Below are 13052 nucleotides of genomic sequence, written 5' to 3' on the forward strand. Positions count from 1 at the left end.
TCTACTACAGCCGATTGGTACATAAAAGAACTGGGAAGCTTGTCATGTTTCATAACAAACCAAGTTAAAGAAATTCAGCATTTGGCAAATGTTCAGGCATGGAAACATATCATGGGAATAATGAATATTGCTGATTTACTGTCGTGGCTGTTCTTCTCGGGGCATGATTACTTCCAAATGGTGGGAGCAGCCTTGATGGCTAAAGGAAAATCCTAATTGTTGGTCGGTTGGCAAAACTGGTAGTCAACCTGAAGATGTAGATATAGAAAGAAATATTAAAATGATGATTATTGATTTGGTGAAAGATGCATCCCCTTAGCATCTAAACAACATATCAAATTATGATAAATTAATTAGAATATTTGCTTGTATTTTAAGATTTGTAAATAATTGTTGGCCAACTCCAATCAAATGTAAGAAACCTGAACTTTCTTTTTCTGAAACTGAAAATTCTGAGAAGTGTTTGATTTGTTTAGTTCAAAGTTATTATTTACCTGATGTAAAATCTTTGAATTTTGTTACGTTATAATATCTTATCTTATAAAGAATAAGGACCAAGGTAAGTCATTGAGACAAAAAAGAATCCTTCTTGTATCCAATATTGTTGGCAGACTTATTACAAAAGAGATACTAGATAATTCAAGCTAGGAAAGCAATTAAAAATGTTTTATATAATTGCATGCCATGTAAACATCAGTGTAAAGTTAAATCGATGTGAAGCGAACTTACTCCTTTGCCACCAGACTGAGTTGCAGATTGTGTAGCTTTTAAGGTTGTAGGTACTGATTCCAGGCCTTTGTTTTTGAAAGCTGGGGAAAAGGTGTGGATAGCATTGTTTACTTTTGCAGTGTTTTGAGCCATTCATCTAGAACTGGTGAATTCTTTATTTTCAGGTGCTTTTTTAATGGTAGGCAAGGAAGACCAAGTACAATTTATTGTGACATAATAGTAGCAATTTCAGAGGAGCATTTAATGATCTTTCTGAATTAGATTGGGACAAGATCTCTAGAGAGAACTTCATACATAAAATAACTTGCTAATTTATGCCACCCACTGCAGCCTGGTGGGAGAGGTTTTTTTGAATTGTAGAAGAATTGTTGAAACATACTTTAGGTAAATCTGTATTGAGTCAGGTAGAATTGAGCACTGCAATCTGTGACTGTGAATCAATTATTAATATTAGACCATTAACTTATGTATCAGAAGATCCACAAGAATTGATACCTCTTACACCCGCTATGTTTCTTATCAAAAAGCACTCTTCCGATGTTAGGAATTTTGACGAATTCAATTCCCAAATATTGAATAAAGAAATTTAAAACTAAAAAATAAAAAAAATCTGAAAGGTTTCAGACTTTAAATTATATACAAAGAAGTGTTTTTTTAACATTTTGTGTGTTACCTTTATTTATTAAATATCATATTCTTTGCACTTAAACCATAAAATTCAGTTCAAGAGCAATATTGCAGAATAATTTTAAAATGAGCATATCTTTAGAATTACCGATATACAGTCTCGCGTGCTGGAGGTAAAAATGTTTTTTTCCGTACAGTGTTGCCATTGGTCGCTTTAAAATTGCTTATTTTGTTAATACAAAAATTCATTGAAGTGTTACAAAATATGAAATTGTTAATAAAACAAATTACATCTTCAAATTAGGGCTTCCACATGCCCATAGTCTATGGAAGATTACGTTATTTAAATTTTGATGGCTCTAGGTAACGTTGTTTTATCACAATGCGAGAAACATACATACGTTCATGCAGATTCTTCATTATTTAATTTCTTTAAATTAATATAGGATGATAATATTGGGTTGCAACAATTTGAAAAGTGAAACAACGCTTATCATGAATCGATGCAAAATGTCAAAAATAAATTAATAGTCCTTATGCGCAAATTGCCCCTTTGAACTAATAACAAAGGAAACTTTTTAAGAATTTAAGAAAATGCATTAGAAAAGAATATCTGTCAGCTTATTCAGAAATGCCCAAAAAAACATCATGTGAACCAAAAAATGGTGAAATAGTTTTCACTGGTGATGATAATAAAAACTGTATGTTTTGGCTTGTAGCAAAGATTATTGAAATAATTCCTGGTCAAGCTGGGAAAGCCCACACTGTTAGCCTTAAAACACAACACGGAAGTGTCTTGCGACTAATGCAGAGGGTTTTCCCTTTATAACTACAAACTGTTGGAACAATTTTAACTGAAAAAAGAAAATGAGAGAGAAGGAATCTAATTCTCAGAAATCATCTGGAATCACCACTAGTGTGTCTCCTAAAGTAATAATGGAAAGGTATACCTTCTGCTAGACACATAAAAGAGCCTGAAAGACTAGATTTATTCAATTATACATGTTATAAGCTTGAGACTCTCCCTAATTATCAACCGGGGGCGGGGGGATTGCGAACTGAAGTGAATTGAAGCTGGGGTAGTGTGGTGTCAACTTTTAGAACATATATGAAGCAAAAAGCAAATCTTCAGTTGAGTAGGAGGAAAGAAATGTAAGGAATGTTTTTGGACGTTGTGTTTGTCTTTGTGTGCTTTTGTGGGCTCCAATAAAATGTTTCATGTTTGCAGAAGGACTCCTGTCTTTCTGAAGTTTACAACACCCTGCATCAGATGGATGGAAACCCAAGAATTATTCTAGCTTTTCATTCTCAACAGCCTACATTCTTTAAAACATATACGGATGGTTAAAAAATTTTTATCTGTGAACTTAATTTCTTTAAATATTGATCTTAGACACAATTTTCATTTACAAAATTTCTCAAAGTAAGGTACAGAATTTTATGAGAATGAATTGCAGCTCTGGGATAGAAGTATTCTGCAAATACAAAATCTAATATTTTTATGTCATTAGTGCTTAAATTCCCATTAGTAAATACTCAGTATACACTGATAAATTAAAAATTTTTGCATGAAAAATACCTTCACATAATTTTATATATACAGAGATATATAGCAATGAATTTAGAATATTGTTTTGATAGAAATTCATAAGCAAAAGAAGCTTGTTTTGGCAGTTGATGATTTTTGTATTGGATAAATTGAGTCTCATTACTAAATTAGTAGCTTGTTCCATGGAAATAATATTCATTCATTTCTATGTTTTTTCATGTAAAGGTATGGAATATTTATCTTATTAAAATATAATGGATATTGAATTAACTGAATTTTTTCAGTGACCATGATAAAAGTTAGATTTTATATTTACTTCAATCTGCTCACAGTACTGAAGCGATTGTTGAAATTCAGTAACAAATCTTGATAGGTTCTTTCTTTTCTTTTTTTCTTTTTTTTTCCTAGAAGTAAAAATTTAAAATCAATACATATTTAAGGATAAAGCCTACAACCAGCTTTTTTAAATATTTTCATTAAATGCAACGTAATTTCTAGGTTTGTTACAATATTTATATTAAATGTGTTCCCTTTTTTTTCTGTCTTCTTTTTTACTTTGTAGTTCTCACTCGCGTTACATAATATAATATAATAAATAAGCCTATGATGAATTGCTGAACTGAAATTTAAATGTGAATTTAGTCTTGCACAAATCTGTTTTTGTCAGCTTGAAATTTATATATTACTCCCTTTATTCAAATGGAAAATTTCATAATCAGTCTATCTCTTAATGTCTGCTAAAGATGGCATCACATTATATGATATTATTTGGCTAAAATTTTGAATGATAAGTAAAAAATAAAATAAATAAATTATGTAATGAATTTCATTGACATTATGTAGTTTATGGCAAGGATAAGTTTTTATTGAATTTAAACCTGCTGTAAGAATATAAATTCAATTTATGGTAAAGAATATATTATCTGTACTACGTAACTGTGTCAATCCATTATATAATTTCAAATAAAGACTAAGAATAGTGGATACTGAAATAAATTACAGGCTTTGATTGTTTTGAATTTGTGTGTTTAGCTATGTAAGATTAACTACAGTTTACTGATGGAATAATTGTTTAGAGCATGATTTACTTTCATGCCCAAAGAATAAATAACTATGCAAATTAGTAGAAGTACATGTACTTTAGGAAAGCGTTATTGTAAAAAATTATTTTGCAAAAAATGTTCAAAACACTTTTTTTGTCTTAAATGTTGTTAAAAAAATTATAAACCTCAGAGAAGTAAATTAAGAGAAAAATAAAAATTTTAACCAGCAAACACAGCATTTATTTGCAATGTAAACAATGTATTCTTCATCAAAGCAGAATAGCTTAGGAAAGAATTTTCTCTTAAAACAAAATTCTTTTTGATAATTAATCCCATAAGTGAAAACAATCTTTTTAAATGCAAGTATCTTTATTTATGCATCTGTAACTGTGTTTCAATTTTTAACTTGAAATATTGAGTATCTGCAGAATATTCAAGAAATAAATTGTGCTGTTTTGTATTGGATTAATGGTTTATTACAAATATCACTTTAATTAGCTGGTCTAGAATACTGAATAACATGTATTTTGTAAAATAAAAATTGATTGTAAAAGTGGCCAAGACAATCGCTTGTTATTAACAAAAATAGTAAAAATTTTGTTCAAAATGCTAAATTATTGCCATAAAATTAATCTGTATTAACACTGGTTCTTTTTCTTAATTATTAAACTTTAACATTTGTTCTTTTATTCTATAAGTAAACTGGCTTGACATTTCTAAAATGTATATGCTAGACTACTTTGAAATTCTTTAGCTTACTACTGATATTCTACTCATATTCTTAATTAGTAAACTTTAATATTTGTTCCTTTATTCTATAAGTATACTGGCTTGACATTTCTAAAATGTATGTGCTGACTGCTTTGAAATTCTTTAGCTTACTACTCTATTGTTAAATACATTTAATGTAAAATGTTATATTAAAATACTTATCACTTCAATATACTAATTCAACTAAATATGTTTAATTTAAAAAACTATATTATTTTGAAGTAATTTTGTTAATTTAAATATTTATATAAGTCACTGTTTGTACTTATTGGAAATAATGAATCTCAGATAAGGAAATTTTATCTAAATGTACTCTTATATTCAGTAATTCAGTGCAGATTAATTACATGAGAATATAGCTTGTCTACAAAATGCTTGATTAAAAAAATATTTACAACTCTGTTAATTTGTGGTACAGTTTTATTTTTAAAAGATATCTTTATCTCTAAACATATTTATTTGTTAGTCTAAATCCACAATAATATTTTATTGGCTTTATTTTATAAACATACGGTTTTTCATTTAGGAACGAATGCAATGAAATAACCTACCATTTCTGATATAACTTTTTGTTAACCCCTTGAGCATTATGACCGGCTTTATCTGGTCATCAGATGTTTTGCTATTTGGCATATATTAGCTTATAATTCAAGATAGTTTGCTTTCTTATGTTCTTTAATAATGTAAATATAATCTTAATGAATGAAAGTTTATGAAAATATGGATTAAAGTAAGTAATTATACGAACTCAATTAATAAATGCTGTTTAAATACCGGTCTTCATGACGGATGTAAAATCCTGTGCCACTCAAAGGGCTATCTGTTGTTATATTTCCTTTTATATGTAGTTTTAAGTTATTATTGCTGACAAACACTATATTATCCAGGAATTTAAAGAAACAGCAAAAGATTCTCTGAAAACAACATTACCTGAAATTATCATTGAGAATTTTATAATGAGAGCTTGTGAATCACTACATTCTAAGTGGAAGGCCCCTCTTCAGCTTATTGAAGAACTTAAAAAATACAGATATTTACTTTCTGAGGAAGTAAGTCTAAATTAGATATACTATTTGTTATTCATTATTATTTGTTATTATTAGTTATTCATTTGCAACGTAATGATATATATATGTAATATCATTTGAGATATGCATGTATATGCATGTAATATTGCTTGATATATTCAGTAAAGAATATTTATAATGGACTTATTTTCCAGGTGTAAGGAGATTAAATACTATTCGATTTGTTTCATTTTAATATTAAAATTTCATTGAGTTCTGATTATGAAATCTTAGCTCGTTAAAACAGTTATATCAGCTGAGTTCTTATAACTACATATAGGATATTCAGAACTTGAAAAAGATATTTTAACATATATGTATGATTTTATGAAATTTTTATTTGTGAAATGTATAGAGTTTGACTTGCTTTCAAAGCATAAACTAGTTTCAAACTCCTAACAGATGTAAAGTGAATTATTGCTGTGTCTGAAATTAACTAAAAGGTTCAAATAAACCTTTTATTTAACAAAACTTAGGGCATAAATGCCATTTTCATGCTACAGAAATCAACCACCACTTGTGATGAAGTGCAACTAAAGTAACAATCAAATTTTAATTAAAACATAGACTACCACTTATGATGCAACTAAAGTAAAAATCAAATTTAAATTAAAACATAGACTAGCAGTGTCAAAGCCTACACAAATAAATTTAAATTAAAGTTGCCTCAAAACTCTAACTGACATAGCAGTTTAGAAGTCAAGAAGGCAAATAATTACAAACTTAGCAATGGCAGAACAAAAGTAAGCCTTGAGAGGCAAAAACGTATTTTGTCTTACAATCCAAGAGTAACTCATTTACATGTCTGGCAAAAAAAAAAAAAAAAAAAAAAAAAAAAACAGAAAGGGGAGTTATAGTAAAAGTTTAAATTGTAAGTAACTGGTTAATTTAAATAACAACCTTATAAATGATTTTAAAATGTGTATTAATTTATATGTGTATTTTTAAATAGGCTTCTGCATGAAATGTAGTGTGCTAAATAGTACTACAGTAATAAATAGTACTATTATTAGTAAGTAGTACAAAACAGTACATACACTAGTAATTCATGCTCTTTTCTGTGATTTTATCTTATTATCAAATGTGATTTTCCAGATTCTAAGAAGTAATATATCTTCTCGGGCTGTGACTTCATGTTGTATGTTAGTTCTTTATTAAGAAAACAACATTCATTCTAATGCTACAATAATAAATATATCATTGGCTGTTTGAAATTAGAATAATATTATATTAGAGGTGTTGTTATTAGAGTAATATTTCAGTACTCTTCTGCTATCAGGACGAGATTCAGAAATGTATGTATGTGTTCATGTATGCATATGTACATCTGTGTGCATAAGTATGTGTGTGTGTGCACACACATATGTATGTAATATGTATAGACTAGTAGTCAAAGCATATATATATATATATATATATATATTTATGCACACACACATAGATATATTAAATTAAATATATATATATATATATATATATATATATATAAATTTGAATTTAACAAACATTGCCTATTCACAATTTCTCTATTCGCAATAGTTAATGAAATTGAATTACAAATAAATGATTAATTATTGCTGCAAACTTATCTACATTATCATTTAAATTTTGAGAGCATATGTTAATCAAGTGCAAGTATCAAAATCTATGCATATATAATCCCAATAAACTTTTTAATCTTAAAAATTTATGAAAATGCATAAATGAATAATTGTTGAGCAGGATATGTGATGATAAAATTTAATTTGAAAGTTGAGAATATTTTAAGACTCACAAAAATCACTTGATATTTCAAATATACCTTTATTACTTGTGGCACTTCACAATGAAGAGCAATCTGCACCCCACAATTTTGATGATGGCACATTACATTTTAAACAAAAGCAGCAAAGCAAGAGACATCCTTAAGCCAGCAAACACAAGCAGAGAAAGAGGGTGGGGTAGGATTGCAACAATATTTATAGTAAAAGTTTTCATTAATCTGATTGACTAAATCTTATATGCAATGCAGAAGTTTCAAGATGACATAATGCAGAATATGTTTTCAGATACAACGTGGTTTAGAGAAAGTTATTACTAGAGACAAAGTACCCAAATTAAAAATGAGCAATTAAGAGGCATTTTAAATTCTAATTTTGATTTGCTTTTTTTTTTTTTTTTTTTTTTTTAATTTTACATATCCCCCCCCCCTTTCAAAGAGAAAAAGGCTTGGCGACAGAAAAGCCTTTTTAAAAGAAAACATTACAGCAGTAGCAAAACAAGGAAAAATACAATTGTAAAAAAAATGATAAAATTTTGATCTAAATGTTTTAAAATAACAAAATCTTGTAAACATCATTTTTAACAAGAAATGTAAATTAAAAAGGCTACTGAAATTTTGAAAGTCTGTGTTCATATTTCTGTAAACCTACTGTAAAAAAAGTCCCAATTTTTTTCAATAAATAACAGTAAAAGTTTACAGTTCTTGGAATATTTACTTGAGTATCATAATCATATTTTGCAATCCTTGGTTTGAAAAGAATTTCACCTGCTTAGGGAACTTTTTATTAAACTATTCAAATATAAAAAATTTTAAATACATCTATAAATTATGTTACAAAATTACAAGAAATTTCAAAATACTATAATATAATTTTTTCATCATTCTAAACATCATTTGAAATATTTTATTGAAACTATGCTTTTTACCATTATTATACATTTATAGTTCACTTATTCTTTACAAAACCTGAAGACCCCACAGTATTCTCTAAATACTAACATATCCATCACATTGGTTTATCAGTTGAGCAAACTGGTGTTTATTCTTCACCAGTGGCCAAAAGATTTGCCAAATTAGCAGTTACTGTAGAAAAGGCCTCCGTTCATTGGATAGAGGTAACTGGCCTTTTTCGAACTGCTGTATCATTCCATTACTTAAAAAAATTAACTACATTATATTAAAAAATAATTATTATTATGTATGAAAAAAGTGGGAGCCTTCAAAGTTTATGTCACTTCATTCTTAAAATGATTGGAAAATTCTTTCTTAGAATTCAAATTTTTAAACAAAAATGTCTTTGTTAAAATAATAAAAAAAGATTCAGAATATTATTTCAAAAGTAAATAATAATGCAAAAATATATTAATCATGTTAATAACCATCCATAAATAAAATCTTTACTAATCTTTTAAATTCATTATTAAACATAATTATGAAAATCAAATTTTTCACACCATTTTTTCATAAAATAATGCTATACGCTTAATTCAGTATGAGAAAAAATAGCAATATGTATTCAGATTTTCAAAATAATAATAATAATTAGCAATTTCAATGTGAAATAAAACCATACCATATATAAAAAAGAAATCCATATCACAAAATTTAGGAATCAAAAGTTAATGAATAAATCGTTCAAGAAAAATCGTTCCTATTTTTCATTTCAGCTTAAACGAGAAAAGCAACTTTGAACTAACTTTTAATGAAGAAGTTTACTAACGCACAAATTACTAGATGAAATAGCTGTAGTAATAAATTATTCACAGAAAGAACGATGACCTCGATAATCATTAGACTGTGTTGTTAAAATAACCTCAGAACCTTCGGACACATTAATTCACTTTCATTACTCTGTTATTAATTAAAAATAGATTTCTTTTCACTTTAAATATTTATACTTTAGACACAGTGATTTGCTGATGGAAATACTTGTCAACGGCACACTTTTTAATCATCAGAAGAGCATTGATCTTTGTTCTGAAATCAACACATTTCACTGACGTCATTTTTTTCAGGTACTTTTATCCATTGGAGTTAGCAGCAGTCCTGTCGACTTTTTACTGTGATGATAAAATTTAGTTTGGCAGTCAGGAATTTTTGAAGACTCACAAAAATCGCTTGATATTCCAAATATATCTTTATTACTTGTGGCATTTCACAATGAAGGGCAATCTGCGCCCCACAATTTTGATGATGGCGCATTACATTTTAAACAAAAGCAGCAAAGCAAGAGACGTTGCTCAGCCAGCAAGCACAAGCAGAGAAAGAGGGTGGGGTAGGATTGCAACAATATTTATCGTAAAATTTTTTGTTAATCTGATTGGCTAAAACTTATAGGCAATGCAGAAGTTTCAAGATGACATAATGCAGAATACGTTTTCAGATATGACGCAGTTTAGAGAAAGTTATTACCAGAGACAAAGTACCCAAATTAAAAATGAGCAATTAAGAGGCATTTTAAATTATAAGTTTGATTTGCATTTTTTTTTTTTTTTTTTTTTTTTATCTTACATATATATACATTAATGCATACATTTCTGAATACCATCCTGATGACAGTAGAGTACCAATATTTATTTTCATAAAATTCATTAATTTTACAATTTCAGTAATCTATTTATTTCTGATAGCTCTGTATTTGTTGAAGAAGTGGGGTACTAATATTGTCCTTTTAAAAGTGTGTACTGCTTCTATGTGCATGGATTTGGCTACTCTTTCAAAGAGCTTTGAATATCATTTGCAGTCCTAATGGGTTTTATTGTTATTATTTAATATGGATTATAGAAATTTAATTAAGATAATGATATTTCCCATCTAGGAGAAAAATGGGCACTAACATTTGTAGTGAAAATCTTATTCTCATGTGAACTTGGAAAATAATTGCTTTTCATTTATTAGGAGGAGAGCATAATTACCCAGGAATGTTAACAATAAATCATTGAATCTGTCTTCTTTGCATGTCATTACACATTATTAAATTTATATTTTATTACAAAGCATAAGCCAAATATTTAAATTTCAGTGTTGTTATTTTACTTGTGTACTTATTTTACTTGTTATTATTTTACTTGTGTACTTTACTGTATTATGATTTTATGTTAAAATTTGTGTAGCAAGATAAATTAAACTGAATTAAAAATTTTCTAGTAGGATTAAATTTCAATGCGCTTTAGCATACTGAAATTCAATATGTGTAATGTATCTCTCTTATTGTATTCTACAACCAAATTAAAATGTTATTAAATTTTATGATCAGATTTTTTATTTTTTCACCAAATAAACTCCAAATTAATTTAAGGAAACTTAAATCATGAAAATGTAAATAAGCATATAAGTTTTTATTTCAATGCAAAACTGTAATTTTTTTTAAAATTTTTTCTGGGTAACATAGTATTTATATTTTCTTCTGATTTTCTGTAATATAAATTTTGGATGTAATGCAATGTAAAATTGTTATTCATCTAATTTAACAATTATAAAAATCTTTAATAAAATAGTTCAATTTTATGCCTGTCAGTTCAATCAAACATATATTCTAGTTTTTTTTAGTATTTTGACAATTTTTTATAATAACAGATTTGAACGTTCATTTTATAAATCACAACTTCTTAATAACTCGAAAACACTTATAAAGTTTAGGACTCTAGCTTTATTTCACAAATCTATAATTATTTCAACACTTTCGTCACAAAGGCGGGAACACTGACTTCTCCATAGCAAGAAAACTTTCTCGGATTTTTTTCTTTTCTGCACATCACTGCCCTCTGGAAACATTTTCTACATTTTACAGTTCATATACCAGGGAGGTAAGAATGAACAAGATTTATATTAATAAGTTTAACACAGTTCAGTTTTATACCTGTCAGTTCAATCACAAATATACATTCCAGTTTTTTTAGTGCTTTGACAATTTTTTTAATAATAGATTTATAATACAGTACAAAGTCCGAAATCCGGACTGGTCAGGACTTTGGCAATTCTGGATTTGGGATTTTTCCGGATAATAAATCATCAATTTAAATCTGGTAAGATGGCATGCAGAAGTTATACAATTAAAAATATGAAATCGTAATTTATGAAATAAAGAACAATTATGATCTAAAGGGTATCAAAATTTACAGAAAAAAAAAGCTTATAACCTAATGCTAAATGGCAACAGTAAAAAAAAAATTGAAACATCTAACATCTGAACCGTTAGTTAAAGAGATTCGACAGATTTTTGCATGGACATAACTTTTCCTCTTATCCAAGAGTAATTGCTTTATGTTACCTTTATTACTTTTGACATGTAATTCTTCCATGTAGTGTTTTTCTTATAATTATAATTCTCTCTTATTTGCTTGGTTAAATGTAAAGTTTACATGGCCCTCTGGTTATAAGCTTAATATTTATTTGTTTACTTTATTAAACATTTCTTTCAATGTAAGTGGTTTATAGTGCTTCCACAAAAAATTCAAAATTTTCCTTTTTCTTTTTTCTCATATCATATACAATGGATTTTCCAATGCCATAACTCCTCGCATAATTTTGAGACGGATAAGCCTTTATCCATTTTTGTAGTAATTCCACTTTTTGTTTAATGGACATCAAAACATGGTTTCGCTTTGTAGATCCTTTGGCAACTCCAGAATTGAAACTCTTCTCTACATAATTGAAAGTTCAAGCTTAGTTTTTATAAAATTGCTGTAATAACAGTCTGCAAAAAAATAATAAGCTGGATCAAATTAAAAGATCAGGGAGCAGCGCAGTCTGCTACATTAATCAAAATGCCTTATAATCAGTAAAGATAATTTTAGCCTAGCTTAATAGTGTCCGTTATACATTATTGGCTGTGTATCACAAGATTGGCAACGAAAGCCAAGTTGTTTTGCTAAATTTTTTCTTGCTCCTATTGTGTACTGAATTAAGCCTGAATTATATTAGTTTAGTTATTACTACACCTACGTTTATTTCTTGCACATGCTTAAAACTAATCCAAGTTCTGAATAAATAAACTCCCACTTAAGGCTTTATCTAGGGCCGGCGCTCGATATCACCTGGTGCAGGTCCTAAATTCTGCTACAAAACACTTTCCTAAAGTTCTAAATTTTCACTGTGCCTAAACTTTGGATCTCAGGGCTTTCCCTAAATCATAAAAACTTCTCATTCCTTAATTTTGCCGCTCAGTGCTTCCCCAAATTCCAAAAATTCTGCCATCTGGTGCCGACATATTCTGCCGCCACTTCTGGGTTTATTGTGAATAACATATCAGTGATTCTTAATTAAAATAGCACTAAATGTGATCTTTTGGCCTATGAGTTTCATTAACAAATCTATTTTTCTCTAAAAAGAAATTTTTGTTGAATTTTTTCTCGTCAACATTTCTTAGAACATTTAAAAATCTATAATCTTCGCCAAGGGTAATGTTAGCATAAAAGGTTGCCATACTCTTGTTATTCGATTACTAATATAAAAAAAGTTTATATATCACAGCATGAGTTATTATTGAAGCTGTCATGTATTGA

At 28.1% G+C, this 13052-nt stretch overlaps 1 protein-coding gene across 3 annotated transcripts in view; it reads left to right on the forward strand.

Annotated features, from left to right (window-relative positions):
* The window catches only part of Dhc36C (Dynein heavy chain at 36C), a 338056-nt gene that overhangs the window by 55608 nt on the left and 269396 nt on the right, over nt 1-13052 (forward strand). For all 3 annotated transcript variants that reach the window (XM_085817779.1, XM_085817780.1, XM_085817781.1), the window contains exon 10: nt 5607-5768. In XM_085817779.1, coding sequence (XP_085673905.1) covers nt 5607-5768 — 162 coding nt within the window. The remainder of the gene's footprint in view (nt 1-5606; nt 5769-13052) is intronic.

This window comes from Stegodyphus dumicola, chromosome 5 (genome assembly GCF_044657685.1).
Source record: "Stegodyphus dumicola isolate Sdum_Otavi_A_Nest chromosome 5, ASM4465768v1".
NCBI lineage: Eukaryota > Metazoa > Arthropoda > Arachnida > Araneae > Eresidae > Stegodyphus > Stegodyphus dumicola.